This window comes from Pieris napi, chromosome 11, assembly GCF_905475465.1.
Source record: "Pieris napi chromosome 11, ilPieNapi1.2, whole genome shotgun sequence".
Taxonomy (NCBI): Eukaryota; Metazoa; Arthropoda; class Insecta; order Lepidoptera; family Pieridae; genus Pieris; species Pieris napi.
The window spans coordinates 2056295-2075149 of record NC_062244.1 but is presented as its reverse complement, the minus strand read 5'-3'; the positions used below and the strand labels follow the sequence as shown (position 1 = coordinate 2075149).

Genomic DNA, 18855 nt, shown 5'->3' with positions numbered 1-18855 from the left:
GGTTACTTAATACTCAGATCAGTGATCAGATTATTTCCATGAGTGTGATAAGAATGTTGAGCGCAGTGATTATTAGGTACATATAAAAGGGTGCTATCATATTAATTTCACAAAGCAAAAAAAATGGCAGTAACCGCAGTACTTCTAGCATTTCTCGGTGTATTATTATCAATATTTTATTATTGGTCACAATATAAATTCGATTATTGGAAGAAACGAAATGTACCGCATCTACAACCGACTCCGCTGTTTGGGAATTACAAAGAATACATATTAATGAAGAAATTTCTCACGGAAGTCGTTAATGGAATATGCGAAAAATTCCCAAAAGAACCATACTTTGGTGCGTTCGTGGGAACAGAACCAGCGTTAATTGTTAAAGATCCAGACTACATAAAATTAATCCTAACAAAAGACTTCTACTATTTCAACAGCCGAGAAATTGCCGAATACTCACATAAAGAAGTCATAGGTAGAAATATATTCTTTACAAGTGGCGACAATTGGAAGATTTTACGGCAAAACGTAACTCCCCTATTTTCTTCAGCGAAAATGAAGAAAATGTTCTACCTCATAGAAGAATGCTCAGACAACCTTGATAAAGTCTTATTCGATTTGAGCAAAAAGCCTAGCGTCGAGGTTAGATCATTGATGTCAAGATTTACAATTGACTGTATTGGATCCTGTGCTTTTGGCGTCAAAACGGAGGCAATGAAACTTGACGAAAGTAACAACCCATTCGTGGAAATAGGTCGGAAGATTTTTGAGGCCTCTAACGTCAGAGGTATTAAAGCTATCAGTCGAATTATCTGGCCTTCAATTTTCTACAATTTAGGTTTCAAAGCCTTTCCATCAGAGGCTCCAGAATTTTTCAGCAAACTTCTCACAAATGTATTTGAACAGCGTCAATATAAGAATTCAGGCCGACACGACTTTGTAGATTTAGTTTTGGGTCTGAAGGCTGAAAAATTTTTAACGGGTGACAGTATCAGTAACTTAAAGGGTGAAAAGAAGAAAACAACACTGGAAGTCAATCATGATCTATTATCTTCCCAGTGTGTATTGTTCTTCGCAGCTGGGTTTGAAACATCAGCTACCACACTGAGTTTTATACTTTTTGAAATGGCAAAGAATCCAGAAATACAAAAACGAGTGTTAGATGAAGTAGACCATTATTTTTCGAAGAACAATAAAATATCGTACGAATGTGTTAGTGAGACGCCTCTCCTGGACGCCTGCATCAATGAAACATTAAGGCTGTATCCCGTACTTGGTGTTTTGACAAGAGAACTTGTTGAAGATTACAAACTACCTTCTGGAGTGCTTTTAAATAAAGGTGTGCGTATACATATACCAGTTCAGCATATACAACGGAATCCGGAATATTTCCCTGATCCAGATGTCTTCAGGCCTGAAAGGTTTATGGGCAATGAAAAAGAAAATATCAAACCATTCACCTATATGCCGTTTGGAGATGGTCCTAGAACATGTATTGGTAAGTGCAAATTACATTATATATAAAAATTCGGATTAGATTCTTTAACTGACACTATTATATTATTGTTTAACAAAGCCGAAAGTCTTAAAACTTGGTAGGTCACTTATTTAACTCTAACTTTATTCATACATTTTGTAGATAACATTAAAGTTTATGTATGTAAAAACATTGGACTTTGTATCTGATAGGCAAGTACGTGACCGATTTTCTTCTACCTGATACACACTGTTGATTTTTGGGCAAAGTGTGCCGGTTTTCTCTCAACGTTTTGTTTCACTGTATACATACATTAAAAAATCCATCATGTGATTGTACGTAGGAATTCGCCTGGGATTCCTACGTACTACGTAATAAGAGTCTCAGACCTACCCTAGACTAAAGCTGCTCTTAAAATAGTCATGTTTATTTTAATTTTATTTCTCTGTGACACAAAAGTTTAGAACTTATTTTTTTACAAAATATTTTTTAGGAATGAGATTCGCCAAGATGCAAATGACAGCAGGCCTCCTCACGATCCTGAGAAAAGTTCGAGTTGAACTGGCACCTGACACCCGTATGACAGTGGAATTAGAACCACGCTCTCTGACCACTCAACCTAAGCATGGAATAAATTTGAAATTCGTACCAAGATAAATATTAGGCTGATTTCATCGCCTTATGTTTTTAGAAATATAACAATAAGTATTAATGTGGTGTACATGATTTATTGTAAATTATTTTGTCATTTTCGCTTTAAATATCATTTCGTTGTGTTTAATATAACCATTTTCCATTCGTTAACACTGTGATTATTATTTTAGTATAATAAATGTAAAGAATATATTGTTTACTTAATTTCCCTACTACACAAAATCCTATCAAATCATTATCATCCTCGTAATACCATCCATATCACCTCGACGTGCGTCGTTTCACAACTGAGCGTTACTTAAGGCAGTTTTTGCCGCGCTTCACCACTATGTGGAACCAGCTGCCCACTGGAGTACATCCAAACCACTTCGACTTAGTTCCCTCAAGAAAATACCGTACCAAGTCCTAAAAGGCCGGCAACGCACTTGTGAGCCTTCTGGCAATGTGAGTGATGGGCGGTATCACTTATCGACATTAAGCACAGAAACCATCACATGATATACGCAATATATTACAGGCAACATTTATTAATAAGTCCTAAAACAACATGTTTGCTAAAGATACAAGAACATATGAGGTCATAAATTTTACACACAATTATATGTTCTAACATAACAATTTTAAGCTAGAAAGAGGAAAAAGACACAAGTAAACATTTAAACTAAATGAAAATTTAGACCTAATTAATAGCGAGATAAAAATAAATAAACAAATATGTTGTATGTGTGTGTGTATGAGGCTGTAATAAATAATATGAGTGTAATAAATAATGTAGTTCTTATTCATATACCCAGTGTATTCCATACACAGGGATCCTAAGTATTTCCCAAACTCAGATGACTTTATACCGGAAAGGTTTTTAGGCAATGAAAAGAACAATATAATACCCTTTACTTTTCTGCCGTTTGGAGAAGAGAATTTGTATTGATATGTAATATATGAATATTTTCTTAAGGTACAGATGTTTAATGCTTTCAAGGGCAAGAAGGTTTGAAATGCAAGGTGCCTTTAAACGTGGGAAAATATTTAGACCATAAATTCAGACAACAGTTAGAAATATATTTACAATAATAAGAATACGTATTATTATGATATTATGATTATTAATATATATGAAATTTGCATGCCTATTTTTATATCGCTGATTGTGAGGGTTTCTTTATCATTATTATATCACTATTATATTATCATTATTATAATTATTTATAATATTGACTTAAAACAGGTGATTATCGTCCCTATACGCTTTAAAAATATTCTTTATTTTTTCAGGAATGAGATTTGAAAAAATGCAGGTGATAGCTGGGTTATTAACGATCCTAAGGAAGTGTCATATCGGACTGACTAAAGATACAATTACTAAACCCGATTTTGAACCACGCGTAATAACAACGCAGCCAGCTAAAGGGCTTAAAGCTATCAGTCGAATTATCTGGCCTTCAATTTTCTACAATTTAGGTTTCAAAGCCTTTCCATCAGAGGCTCCAGAATTTTTCAGCAAACTTCTCACAAATGTATTTGAATAGCGTCAATATAAGAATTCAGGCCGACACGACTTTGTAGATTTAGTATTGGGTCTGAGGGCTGAAAAAGTTTTAACAGGTGACAGTATCAGTAACTTAAAGGGTGAACAGAAGAAAACAACACTGGAAGTCAATCATGATCTATTATCTTCCCAGTGTGTACTGTTCTTCGCAGCTGGGTTTGAAACATCGGCTACCACACTGAGTTTTATGCTTTTTGAAATGGCAAAGAATCCAGAAATACAAAAACGAGTGGTAGATGAAGTAGACGGTTATTTTTCGAAGTACAAAAAACTATCGTACGAATGTGTAAGTGAGACGCCTCTCCTGGACGCATGCATCAATGAAACATTAAGACTGTATCCCGTAATTGGTGTTTTGACAAGATAACTTGTTGAAGATTACAAACTACCTTCTGGGGTGCTTTTAAATAAAGGTGTGCGTATTCATATACCAGTTCAGCATATACAACGGAATCCGGAATATTTCCCTGATCCAGATGTCTTCAGGCCTGAAAGGTTTATGGGCAATGAAAAAGAAAATATCAAACCATTCACCTATATGCCGTTTGGAGATGGTCCTAGAACATGTATTGGTAAGTGCAAATTACATTATACAGGATGGTCAAAAAGTCGTGGATCAAACGCAAATAGGGGATAGATAAAGTCATCAGCTGCAAAAAATTGTTCTACGGGAGGTCTCTAAGCTCAACCCCTGCAGAGTTATAATTTATTTTGCGTTTTTATAAGAAAATTGATTTTTTCTACTAATTCTTATTAAAATTCGAAAAAATCTACATTCTGTATCTTTTTCATAATATCCACTAGATTGGTACTGATGAGTTCTTGCGTTAGACATACTATTTATAGTTGTTTATTCAGTGTATTGAAGATAATATTAAGTTAAACGATATAATTTTTTTTCAAATCATAACTTTTTGTTAACTTCGGACCTCATTGTGAAAAAAAATTACTCTACCGTAAAGTGACCCTGTGAAACTATTACAAGTTTTGGCGCATTTAATAGGAATTCTAAAAAGGAATTACACATGGCCATGAGTTAGAGATTTAATAAGAATAAGGGTCTGTTTCACAATGTATGGAAAAAGTACCAAATAGCTATGCAACACATAAATTATTTGGTAGATAAATTATTGTGCTATTTGACACTTCATCGGACTCATAACATGATGAACTTTATGTGACGAATAGCGCTATCTGACAGTCATGAAACGCAACAATAGTGTTTATCCTACCAATAAGTATTAAATAGCTAATTTGGAACTCATCCGTACATTGCGAAACAGAACCTTAGTAGAAAAAGTCAATCTAATATATAAAATTCTCGTGTCACAAAGTTCGTTCCCATACTCCTCCGCAACGGCTCGATTGATTCTTGTGAAATTTTTTATGCATATTCAGTAAGTCTGAGAATGGGACAACATCTATTTTACATCCCCCTAAATGTTAAGGGTGGGACCACCCCTAAATTTTTATAGTTTTGATAAAACTCTTTGTTTCTATTTTTTTATACAAAAATACACACAACCCTCAATTGTCACCCCTCTACGATCAACCCCTATTTTTTATTATAGTCGATAGTTATTTTTATTGAACTAAAAAAAATCCTAGAAACAATATACACATGGCAAAACGACGTTTGCCGGGTCAGCTAGTTTTCTTATAAAAACGCAAAATAAATTATAACTCTGCAGGGGTTGAGCTTAGAGACCTCCCGTAGAACAATTTTTTGCAGCTGATGACCTCATCTATCAATCCCCTATTTGCGTTTGATCCACGACTCTTTGGCCAACCTGTATATAAAAATTCAGATTATTTAACTGACACTATTATGTTTTTGTTTAACAACATCAGAAGTCTTAATTTTTTTTTTAGATAACATTAAAGTTTCTGTATGTTTCTGTAAGTTTGTATCTGATAGGCCAGTACGTGATCAGCTTTCTTCTGCCTGACACACACTGTCGATTTTTGGGCAAAGTGTGCCGGTTTTCTCTCAACGTTTTGTGTCACTGTATACATACATTGGAAAATCCATCCTGTGATTGTACGTAGGAATTCACCTGGGATTTCTACGTACTACGTAATAAAAGTCGCAGACCTACCCTGCTCTTAAAATATTCATGTTTGTTTAATTTTATTCCTCTACACAAAAGTTTAGAACTATTTGTAACGAAATATTTTTTTAGGAATGAGATTCGCCAAGATGCAAATAACAGCAGGCCTCCTCACGATCCTGAGAAAAGTTCGAGTTGAACTGGCACCTGACACCCGTATGACAGTGGAATTAGAACCACGCTCGCTGACCACTCAACCTAAACATGGAATTAATTTGAAATTCGTACCAAGAGAAATATCTTGCTGATTTTATCGCTTTATGTATTTGGAGAAATATAAAATAAGTATTAATGTGGTTTGATTTATTGTAAATTATTTTGTCATTTACGCTTTAAACATCGTTGTGTATTATATTAACATTTCCAATTGGTTAACACTGTGATTATTATTTTAGTGTAATAAATAAATAACTTTTTATGTAGGATATTTGATTTATTTTCGAATTTATAGGTAACTGACCCGGCAAACGTTGATTTGGCCATGGAAACATTTTTTTTGTTATAAAAAAACTAACATAATAATAAAAAATAGGAGCTGATCTAAGAGAGGTGAAAATTAGTGTTTGTATGTATTATTGTATTGTATCATAAAAAAATAAAAAAAAAAATAAAAAAATTATTGGGCCCTTAATATTTGGGGTTTAATAGATAGATAGTAGCCGATTCACAGACTTACTGAATATGCATACAAAATTTCATGAAATTTTATATATATAAAGATAATTTGGCCTCGCAATATCAAAATATTAAATACAGATCGAATTATAACTAAGCCCGACGACTCTCATGAGTAGAGAATCATATTTACTTTACAGTTTCCGTAGATAATTATTTAAATATTATCTATAATCTAGACCTTGACTTTATTAAAACGTACATTAAAAGTACATATTGGAGGAGAGCAAGGTGATTAAAGTTTGATTAGAGTATTTAGACCATAAGTTTTGACAAAAATTTAAAATAACTCTGTTCATATTTTTATGACATTACTAGCTGACCCGGCAGACTTCGTACTGCCTCAATCGATAAATAAAAGACCTAAACTTTTGTATAAATTAATTTAAAAAAAAAACTTTTAAATTTTATTATTATTTTCGACACATCATGTTGCTTACTTAAAAAAACAGAGTTTTCCTGAAATACTGGCTAATTATAAGGTTTAAATTTTTATTAACAGACACACACTGATTATGATACAGTTTGTTAATTAATATAAAGCTTTCTCATAAACTATATTTTTTGTTTTGTTTTGTGGTGCGTAAATAAACAAAGAAGACGGTTTTCCGACGCGCGAACACGCGACGTATCGTCCATGCGCGAAACAGGGAAACTCCAAGTTGATTCCGCAAACTTCTAAAGACTGTCCTTGCGATTTATTTATTGTCATCGCAAAGGCCAGACGTACTGGAAATTGTAAGCGTTTAAAATCGAATAGTAAATCCGTTAGGATTAGGTTCAATCAAATAAAAATATGAAATGTACTTTAAAAATGCTAAGCTTAACTTAAGCTCTTTTTTGTGCAGGGCAGGTAATAAAAATATTAAACAGTAACAACATAAATTACAATTAATACTTGGTGTAGGTTTGGCGAATAAAATGAAATACAGAAGATTCAAGGGTTTATTATATAAAGGTCGGGCCTACCAACTGACTAAATAACAATTATATTTACAATTTTTTCCTAGCTTTAGTTTTCGCAAAAGTATCAATGACTTTCTTTAAATCCAGGCTTGATGCGGTTTTGTTTTCAATTGCTATTTAATTCGCGTTATACAATGAGCTGTAGCCGAAATCTTTAGATTTCACACGATTTATTGACTTTAACGGACATCAATATGAGTGGTAAAATCAAATAAAATTGAACCACTATATTGACCAGTACAAAAAAGTTTATTGACATTAGCTTTCTTACTCCTGATACAGCATGAATTTTTTTCCGTTCTCAAAAAAAAATCTTAACTCGAATTCACATCCGTTAAATTGACAACACTGCCAACCTACAGAAAGAATTTAGGGGAATTAGGGAATTAGGCATAACTTTTGAATTTCTCTCAAATTAATGTCTTGATTAAAGTGGGGTTGCAACCTGTCATATTTATTTTGAAAATGGGAGAAATTTCCAAAAGTTTAGAACGATCGAGATTTCTGGTGTGGATTCGAGGGCCCCCTGAGCTTGAGGGCCCCGGGGCACTGCCCCGCCTAGCCCCTTGGTAGCTACGCCACTGTGGTAATCCAGGCAATTCCAGTGAATTTAAAAACTCCGTGGGATAGTTGACTTCGTCATCCTGGTTCATAACGGTGTCGACTGATTTGAAGGAAACCAACTGTCCTGGAAGAAAATTCTGAATGGTCGCATTGAGATCCTCGACATCTTTATTTTTCGCTGCCAATATTGCTCGTTCACCCAGCCAATTATGGTTATTGAACTTTTGCGCTATATCTGGGAAAACACGCTGAATAAGCTCCTCTTTTGAATCTGTGATGTGACAGAAATCTGTGGGTAATGTGATGAATCCGGTCGAGGTGTCCATTGCAACTTTATTATATTGAATTTGAACTTTATGCAGCGGTAATAAATTGACTCTTTGACGTTAGGAACACACTTAAATTACTTAGACAACAGTGAGTGATTATAATTTAATATGAACCTTATTGAATAGCAATAAAGTTCAAATTGACTCTAGAAAACGTTTGTATGGGAAATAGAAAAGGGCTGTTTTTAGGGTTTTCTCGCGTTTAAAACCTTCCCTAGACCTCCACGAACATTTTAAGACTAAGATAAGATAAATCCGTTCAGCCGTTCTCGAGTTTTAGTGAGCCTAACGAACAGCAATTCATTTTTATATATTAATACTAGTGGACCCGACAGACGTTGTCCTGCATGATATTTCAAGCAATTAGTAAAGCAAAGTATGAAAGTACCGACTGCAGCGCCATCTGGCGGGCTGATTTGTGAATCTAAACCATTCCCAGATCCCCTTGAACACACACAAAAAATTTCATCAAAATCAAAATCGGTCCAGTCGTTTGAGAGAAGTTCAGTGACATACACACTCACAGAAGAATTATATATATAAAGATAGATATAGATATAGATTATAAATTACTACATTTGCATGTCTATTTTTATAGTTTATATGGCTGATTGTGTTTTTTTAATTGTTTTGAATCGTTGGTGAACATTTTGTTTCTAAGTTTTGTTAAATGATTCCGGATTTTTACTTTTGGAAAAATTTATTATTCAATAAATGATTTTGATGATTTGCGTGAGACAATGTAGTTGATATAAATTTAATCACGTATGATATGATATGTACAATACAAATAATATAAGAATTGACCAATTCATATGGCTAATAATGTAAAATTCCTTTAAAGACAAATTTGCGCGCCATGGTGTGTGGCAGAATATGCGAACTTAGGATTGTACCACCTTACACATTTTTCTACCATGTTCTTTCAATAAATTGTTATTATTAATATTGGCTCATTGTTTACACCCTCCAGGTGGTTTTATTTATATTTCTATTCTTTCTTCACATTACATTTTAAGTTACGTTTGGTCGTTTCGTTCACTAAGTCAGTGTCCGATTTCCGTCCTTTAAAAGTCATTTTAATGTGTGGGTCGTTAAACCACTTTTCCCGCTTTATTATAAAAGCAAAAACCATCCAACATTTGTCTCAGTCTAAACCGGTCGCAAAATGATGATCCTTGTTGGTCTCGTCTTAACCGTATTATTCGCATTGGTTTTATACAAAACAACTTGCAAATTTAACTACTGGAAACTGAGAGGTGTACCCTTTCTCCCACCAATTCCCTTTTTCGGCAACTACAAAGATTACATAATCCTTAATAACACAATAACACACGTTGTGAACAGGATTTGTGACAAGTTTCGTGAAGAACCATATATCGGAGCATTTTATGGACCGGAGCCGACGTTAATTGTGAAAGATCCGGAGCACATCAAACTTGTGCTAGCGAAAGACTTTTATTATTTTAACAGCCGAGAAAATGGCGATTATGCAACCAAAGAAATCATAACAGGAGGCTTGTTCTTATCAGGCGGTGATCGGTGGAAGGTTGTAAGGCAGCATCTAACGCCATTCTTTTCGTCCGCGAAAATGAAGAAAATGTTCTACTTGATAGAAGAATGCACGGCCGGGCTGGAAAAATTGATTGAAGATTCGCTTCAGATGCCCAAAGCAGGAGTACGGTCGATGATGGCTAGGTTTACAATAGACTGCATTGGATCATGTGCTTTTGGCGTTAATATAAATGCAACCTCTTGCGAAGAGAAAGAAAACCCATTCTGTGTAATCGGACGTAAGATCTTTGAACCATCCACCGCTAGAGGTCTAAAGTTAATTGGAAGAGCTGTGTGGCCGGATTTATTCTATAAACTGGGCTTCCAAGCATTCCCCTCAGACCTCACCGATTTCTTCGAAAACCTCCTGAAAAGAGTTTTCCATGAGCGAGGATACAAACATTGTGGCCGACATGACTTCGTGGATCTTGTACTGGGTTTTAAGGAAAGCAAGTACATTACGGGAGACAGTATAACATCCCTAAAGGGAGAATTTAAAAAGACGAGTATCGAGGTAAACGACTCCTTCCTTAGTGCGCAATGCGTCGTATTATTTGGAGCCGCCTTTGAAACAACTGCGACAACACTGACTTTTCTTTTGTATGAACTTGCGAAGAATCCAGACAAACAAAAGCGGGCGATAGAGGAAGTGGATCTGTATTTCAAAAACCATGATCGGATAGAGTACGAATGTGTCTATGAAACGCCGTATTTAGATGCTTGCGTGTGTGAAACTCTCAGGATTTATCCAGTTCTTGGGGTAGTGACAAGAGAAGTGGTAGAAGATTACACTCTTCCATCGGGTGTTCCCCTAACCAAGGGCGTGCGCGTCCATATACCAGTTCACCACTTGCACCACAATCCCGAATACTTTCCGGAACCGGATGTGTTTAGACCAGAAAGATTTTTAGGCGCCGAAAAGGGACGAATAACACCATTTACATATATGCCATTCGGAGAAGGTCCAAGGACATGTATAGGTATGTAAATTATACTTAAATATACAGTTTATATTCGGTCATAATATATTCATAGGTTATATAAGGTTCTTATCCAATATACTTAATATAACACATAATTTTATTCGATAACGTTTACAGTCAGTTAAAAATAAAAATATTTTTTTTTTACAAAAAATACATACACTTTAAATATATATGTCACCGTAAAATTGTAAATATATCTCGCGAGATTGTAAACTGTCGAAAGATTGTGAACCTCGACGAACTGCTTACAATTTAAGGTATTATTATTCGGTAGTTATATGAAATTGTTGGGAAGTAAAATTAATCTGTAATTGACCAAAGAAGTTTCAATGATAACTAAGTTAGTGTAGTACAATCTACCGAATAATAATACGTTAAATTGTAAGCAGTACGCTGAGGTTCACAATCTTTCGACAGTTTATAATCTCGCGAGATACATTACAATCTAACGGTGTTTACAATTTTACGTTAACATATATAATATTCAATTCATAACATACAAAATATCGCTACTACGAACGTATCAAGATGTCGATACTGTCGAAGATAGCAATCAGTAAGCGCAACGTCTTTGTTAATCTATGCATCAGACTGGATCTTGGTATCGCAAACATTTAAATGTTTATCTGTGTACCTAGAGGATATGTGCGACTATATGTGCGGATATATCCTCTAGGTACACAGATCCCGAGTTCTTGGAGAGCACTTGGGTTGCTCACCAATACTAATTAGATAGTAATCCAACTGTAAATCCCGTCTTGTTTATCCACCATGCTATGCCAAATAATTTTTTAAATATTGTATTGAAACGCTAAAATGTAATGTAGCCCAGTCATATTAGGGGTTTCACTTCGGAATGAAAGATAAGAAGTCTCAAAAGTCACAATCACAATCGGTTTTTCATGAATATCCGGCTGTCTATTGCTTTAATGAGATTTGCACCTATTATAAAAGTTGTAGAGTATAAAATTCTCTACACGAAAACTCGTAATTTTTATGACCTGAGACCTTCAATATCTTAAGACGCGGACACGATTGCACTTGTGACTTTTGAGGCAACATTTAGAAGGACAAAACCAATTTACAGCTTATTATCTTTCATTCAAAGGTTGACCCCTTTTTTTACCTTATAAATGACTGTGCTAATAGTGTAATTTTATTTAAAGAGAATCTAAGTCTATATGCAGTGTTATTGCAGCGTATGTGAAACTAGGAGGCTTAAAACTCAAAATAACTTTATTCATATCGGTTAACCAGTACACTTATGAACGTCAGAAAAGAAGTTAAATTAATTCTAAATTTACATTTACTACCAGTTTGCAAGTCAAGGGCGTAGAGCGGGCAAGAAGTACTGGCAAGAAACTTTCCGCCACTCTTTTTAATTGCTATGTTTTGAGTCATACGAATTGTTTTAACTGGAGCAAATCAATCCCAAGGATCATTTAAATATTCGTCAATTTATAAAAATATTTATTAATTTACGTTTAACGAGAGAGTTCGATTTCCTTTGCTAGTGTAGCAATTACATTAACAAGTACTCTGCACATTTAATAGCAATACCAATCTTGACAGTATTCAATTTTAATTTAGTCCTCTAAATCCGTAACGCTAATGGTAAGATTGGAATCCCGTGAAAACAAACTCAACATCAAAGTCGGGTTTCAAATCTCTATAACTAATTGAGTTATAAGGTGCAAACCTTGAATAATATGTCGGAGTAACGACGATTAGGTAATCTAGCAATTTATTTTTACAAATAGGATCAGAACAACAACAAACCGGTATATATTTATCTTAATAGACGTCGTTATTTTAAATACAATGCGCCATTATGGCAATAATTTAATTTTAACGATTATTTAACAAAAAAAATTAAAGCCAACTTTAAAGAACAAAAGGAATTAAATGTATAAATCTAATATATAAAATTCTCGTGTCACAGTTTTCGTTGCCATACTCCTCCGAAACGGCTCGACCGATTCTCATGAAATTTTGTGTTCTTAGTGGGTATGTCTGAGAATCGGACAAGATCTATTTTTCATCCCCCTAAATGTTAAGGGTAGTCCACCCCTAAATGTTTTTTTTATATTTTTAGATATTTTTTTCTGTTTTTTTTTTATGATACAGCATTAAAAAATACATACAACCCCTAACTTTCACCCCTCTACGATCAACCCCTATTTTTTATTATAAATGATAAACATGGCAAAACGACGTTTGCCGGATCAGCTAGTAAATGTATAATTTTTTGTGCACCTGCATCCGTGGCCTGGTCTTATTCATAATTATTTCTCAAAGGAATGCCGGAAGATCACGATTCAAAAAAATATTCTTTCAGGTCTGTGAGAGAAAGTTTTTTTTTTTAAATATACATGTGTCTTTACTAAGACATCATGGAACATTACAATCTAGCCTAAATTAAGACTAATAAGTAATTTAAGTCTAACCTAATTTACTAATAAGGATTTTAACATAAGAAAGTGTCCAATAACACTACTTACAGCCTCTATTAAAGGGAAGACACTTTGTTCTTGTGTTCTATTTATTTCTTTCACTCACTGTGTATTTAGTACTGACGTGCACTAACACTAATTCACTAGTTCGAATGGTTTTGTCCTTTTATTTTAAGTCTTCTCACTAGGCCTGTGAGTTAAAGATGACTCACAATATTATTCTTTCAGGTCTGAGATTTGCTAAAATGCAGTCAATTGCTGGTCTATTGACGTTGCTGAGAAAGTGTCAAGTGGAGTTAGTTCAGGAGACGCCCACGGAAATCCAATTCGAGCCACGGGTTATAACCACCCAACCGGTGGCGGAGATTTATTTGAAATTTACTCCAAGATTAGACAATTAATAAAAATATGAAAATATTTTGTACAGTTATTTATCGATTTTCCTTTTTTTTGTATTGTTTGTTTAATTTGTTTGCCATATCAATTAAACAAACAATAGAGTCTATAGCGTTTCATCCCTTTCTGAATCTTAGTAAAGGATATCCTAGGAAGACCTACAAACAACGCAATAACGAATAAATATGAATACAAAAAATAAAAAAATATATATGTACGTATACTAGAGGGGTCTAGGAATATGATTTATTTATTTATACTTTATTACTTTAATCAAAAACATACACATAACAAAAATAAAAAAAGCAGGTTACAAAAGTTATAAGGCAACGGGCGGCCTTATCGCTAGCAAGCGATTTCTTCCAGGCAACCCTAAAGTGGAACAATGAAAAAGAAACACCTACAGAGGGTAGAGTACAAGTAATGCAAAAATATTTTGTCCCATTCGGTGTCGAGACCCTTGGTCCGTGGGGTCCTAGCGCTATAAGGCTTTTTAAGGAAATAGCAAAAAGATTAGTTGACTTCACAGGAGACCGAAGAGCTGGCAGCTACCTCGGACAAAGAATTAGTCTATCTATTCAAAGGGGGAACGCTGCCAGTATCTTCGGAACATTGCCTAAAGGGACTTCTTTTAATTATTATTATTTATAAATAATTATTATTTTAGTTATTATATTTTAAGGATAGTTATTGTTTTTATTGTTTTTTTTTGTCATGTTCCTTCTGTTACTAATATGCAATTTGACGCAGTCCTTGAAAAAAATGTACACGTGTACATTACGGCAATTCATGTCATTCAAATGCCTTATTAATCTATCTATATTTAGGACTCTGAGTACGACGTTTAATGTAGTTTCAATAACACAAAAGTTAGTCAAATTACCCTTAAACCAACAAAATCTGTTAAACAAATAAACTCAATGAGTCTAAGTGGCACGACCCATGAACACAAACATATACTATGTTGCCTACATTTGTATTATCGACACGTGTGTGAAATTTTAATGTTGTATCCCTGTAGAGGCATTTACGCATGCGCAGCACACCCCTAGATATTAAAGGGTGACCATTAATATCATTTATCTCGAATAACAAAAATTTGGTAGTACACAGTATCATGCCAATGTTACGAAAATGTTATCAATGAACATGGTATTTCAATTACGAGTAAATCACGAAGAGTTAAAACATATATAATATTTATAGATTTTATTTTTTTACGTAAAGTAAGGTTGATCTCTGTAGAGAGATCTCGCACTCGCGAGTGCGTTGCTGGCCTATTAATAATTGGTACGCTCCTTTCTTGAAAACCCTAAGTCGAATTGCTTCGCAAATACCTCAGCGGGCAGCTGGTTCCACATAGTGGTGGTGCGCGGCAGAAATTGCCTTCAAAAACGTACAGTTGTGGAACGACGGACGTTGGGTGATACGGGTGGAATTTTGTCTGCCTCGTCGTCCGATGATGAAACTCAGTTGCAGCTACAAATCAACGAACTCCTCAGGACACTCTCCGTGGTAGAAGATAAACTACGTGGTAGAAGGGATTGGTTGGATCTTCTAACGAACGATTGGAACTTCGTTGGCTACGGCCAAGTGTTAGGAGCTGCTACTGGGGAGCTCCCGCCCAGAGGTGAGAACAGTCCTCCATGGGGGGCTGAATTTGCGCTGAAGAGAAGAACAGTCTCGCCTTGCTGAGCACACCAAGCTTCTTGGAACTTAGTCTTTCCTTTCGAATGACCGGGAAACTGAAATGGAAATTTGATTTTATCAAACTGTCCAATTGATTAGTAGTTATTTGGTAATCTTGTTTAATCTTATCTTTGAAGTAATTAGCGCGGAAGCTATTTATGTACTATTTTTGTTGCCGTGTTAAGTACATTAAGTACATTATCGTAGGTATTAATAATATAGTTGCTTCTTATTTCCTATAAAAATCAGTTGCGCTGCAACCTTTTTAGGTCAGCCTCAGATTTCTGTATGTTTCATGATCGTTTATCTAATAGTCAAGTAGGTGATCAGATACCTGACACACGCCGTCGACTTTTTTGGGTCTAAGGCAAGCCGGTTTCCTCGCGATGTTTTCCTTCACCGTACGAGCGAATGTTGAATGCGCATAGAAATAAAGTCCGTTGGTGCACAGCCGGGTATCGAACCTATGACCTCAGCGATGGGAATCACACTTCCAACACTGCTCATACCTATAATAACAATTTAAATTGTGTTGAAAGGACCAAGGGGAAGAAGGAGAAGAGGGCACCCCAAGGAAAGGTGGATAGAAGAAATAGAAGCCTTAGCAGTAGGCGAATGGAGAAAGAAAGCCATAAAAAAAATATGTTTATTATGGAAAATAAGATACAGGTATCACTTATTCCACGTCATTAAATTTGAATTTGTAGGCATCCCTACTCATCGGCAAAGAACACAGAGGGTGTAGGCCGAGAGAAAAAGCCGGCGTAAAAAACTCTCGGTACTCTTTTAAAATAGCAAATCATAGAGAATCATAGAGAGAGTCAGTTGGAAAAAGCTGGGGGATGCCTTTACTGAAGGTAGCTACCACATAAGGTACAAGATAAAAATAATGAATAAAATATAAACAATCTAAGCTGTATATGATCATTTTTTTGTCATGATTGGAAATTAAACGGGCTATTAATTATTATAATCAACATTTGTAAATATTGGAAATAAACGAGCTTTATTATTATTACTATTATTATTAATGTACGATAACCTCTAAGAGATAAAATGTTGACACGTTGCAATTGAGTTATGCAGACAAAACACAAGACAGATTAGATGTGTTTGCGCATCGGGTTCTTCTATATTTTCATTACACTTGCTGTTATTACCCGTGTTACCCGTTAAACTGGCTGACCCGCAACGTCCTCTACCCGTATGCACAATATTACCCATTAATTACGCCACAGAAGAAATTAATAGAAGTTCATTCAACATCAACGTTTAGTTCAATTATCTATATAATAAAATAAACTAGAAAAGAAAAAATTTCTACTAAAATGAATGGTTAACTATTATAATTTATTCAAATATTTTGATACTTTTATTCATAATACGATCAGATTAAAATATTTGTTACAAATTTAATAATATTGCGTCAATATAACAATCAAGAAACATTAAATGTCATTGTACTAAATCTATACATTAAGTCCGAAAAATGTCTTTCTTCCGACAAATACTCGACATGATATGAAAAGTAACCCTTTGTAACCAACACATTATTCACCTGGCTTTTGAAACCTATTAATGGTCTAAGATCCCGCTATACAACGACCTTCACCGAGATGCTTATTTAATGAAACTTATTTTATATATAATTTAATATGTCAATAAATATAATCCATATGGGTTGCCTAGCAAATTTCAGTCCAGAGTATGTTTAATTAATTTAAAAAAAAAACATTTTTTTAAACATTTCACCGGTATGATTATTAGATAAATTCTATACCAATCGAAAGTATGAAGCCCATAGAATATGCAAACGTTAGGTTGTTTTTAATCAATTAATTATTTATGTGTATATTTTTTATGTGACACTAAAGTATATATACATCTTTAGTATAAAAGAAGGTTATAGTGAAACATAAATAATACTACCCTGATTAAAAATATTGATTGAAAAAAGTTCAAAAAATTTACTACATGCAAATTATATATTTTTTTTTTTAATATTAATTAAACATACTCTGGACTGAAATTTGCTAGGCAACCCATATGGATTATATTTATTGACATATTAAATTAAATATAAAATAAGTTTCATTAAATAAGCATCTCGGTGAAGGTCGTTGTATAGCGGGATCTTATACTATAACTATGTCTACGACAAGGTTGTAGCCCTCATGGGGTTTCCATGTGTAACCAAATACTTGCCCCGGTAGAATGTGAGAGCGATTCTCGGACGTAGACGTGGATGGGTCCAGTACCCTAGTACTTTCAGGTGTAAATCGCTGTAAGAACTAGGTATCGTTTTGTCCGGTTCGTGGACAAATCCCAAAAAATCACCAAAAAGCGTAACCAATATTTTATTTGTATCATCCCTGAATACAGTAAATTATGGTCACCTCACCACCCGACGCTTCATCTCTAGTAATCCCAGTATTTTCCCAACCCTCGTGACGTAGTGTTTTCCTGGCTATTCTCAAAAACATATCAATTAAAAACACATATCTAGACATTATCCGATTAATTCCAATGTTTTCCATTTAAACGACGTATTGATACTTCAAAGGTAAGCATTTTATATTGTGTGTCCTATTTTAATATAGCTGCTTTTAATTCTCCATTGATTATATTGTCAATAAAGAAATGACCGTATAACATATTACAATTGTAAATTTATTTAAAATCTAAATAAAACCTTAATAACACGTACCATTTTATTCGGTTGATAAAAAGGCTTTTCTTCAAATGTGTTTATTTGCTTTTTACTGGTGTTAAGGCGTTTCCACGCGTCGATAAAGGTACAATGCAACAGATCGCGTCCTGACCTTGGCCTTGAACTGTGGCTAGAATCTAGATAGACCTAAGAGGTGTTCTGCCCAAGAATTATATACAGCCATTTTTGGCAAGATAAAAGACACGATTTATTTAATGTTGGCTATTTATTTACAAATATTTTGGTTTAGGTCAAACGAATATATAAATAAATTTAAAAATCATTTTTGAAATTTAATTTAATTTAAATTTAACCAAAATAATTGATTAATGATGTTGTCAGCTTATCTGCGAGTTATGAATTCTCATTTATATCCGAAAAAGAAGTTTTTTAAATGCGAAATACATGTTCCCAATACAATTTAAAATAAAATTAAAGAGTTAATCCATGATTATCTCATTATTCACAGTTGCCTTTTATTTGTGTATTAAAGAGTCGTGTTAGTTAAACTACTATGTAATAAAAAAAAACATTGTAGCGAGTGATAATTTAATATTTTATATTTGTATTAAACAAGGCACTTAATGGATTAAAATTATACAAAATAGACCCAATTTTAATCGCAATTAACTCTTTTATGGCACTCCATTGCCTTCAAAGTAAAAGTCTTGTATTCTTAAATATAACTTTTGAAAGAAAAAAATCCAGAAGGAAACTTTATATTTGGTATAACTAGTCTGGCCATTTT

General features: G+C 34.1%; 3 protein-coding genes across 3 annotated transcripts; all 3 read left to right on the top strand.

Annotated features, from left to right (window-relative positions):
* Positions 1-101: 101 nt before the first annotated feature.
* Positions 102-2318, top strand: LOC125053802 (cytochrome P450 6B2-like). Its single transcript, XM_047655370.1, has 2 exons — positions 102-1495; positions 1968-2318. The coding sequence occupies exons 1-2, from the start codon at positions 124-126 to the stop codon at positions 2129-2131; spliced, it is 1536 nt and encodes a 511-aa protein (XP_047511326.1). The 5' UTR covers positions 102-123; the 3' UTR covers positions 2132-2318.
* A 1099-nt stretch (positions 2319-3417) lies between these two features.
* LOC125054056 (cytochrome P450 3A19-like) lies at positions 3418-6077 on the top strand. Its single transcript, XM_047655728.1, is given in 2 exon segments — positions 3418-4246; positions 5858-6077. Coding segments are annotated over 2 exon segments (1005 nt in total). The 3' UTR covers positions 6034-6077.
* Positions 6078-9455: 3378 nt separating this feature from the next.
* On the top strand, positions 9456-13729 carry LOC125053801 (cytochrome P450 6B2-like). Its single transcript, XM_047655369.1, has 2 exons — positions 9456-10853; positions 13541-13729. Exons 1-2 carry the CDS (start codon positions 9488-9490, stop codon positions 13711-13713), a joined length of 1539 nt encoding a protein of 512 aa, XP_047511325.1. The 5' UTR covers positions 9456-9487; the 3' UTR covers positions 13714-13729.
* Positions 13730-18855: the final 5126 nt, after the last annotated feature.

Coding starts and splice junctions, on each gene's coding strand:
- LOC125053802 (XM_047655370.1), top strand. CDS start 124: ATGGCAGTAACCGCAGTACTTCTAGCATTTCTCGGTGTATTATTATCA. Junction 1,496..1,967: donor TGGTCCTAGAACATGTATTG/GTAAGTGCAAAT, acceptor AATATTTTTTAG/GAATGAGATTCGCCAAGATG.
- LOC125053801 (XM_047655369.1), top strand. CDS start 9,488: ATGATGATCCTTGTTGGTCTCGTCTTAACCGTATTATTCGCATTGGTT. Junction 10,854..13,540: donor AGGTCCAAGGACATGTATAG/GTATGTAAATTA, acceptor TTATTCTTTCAG/GTCTGAGATTTGCTAAAATG.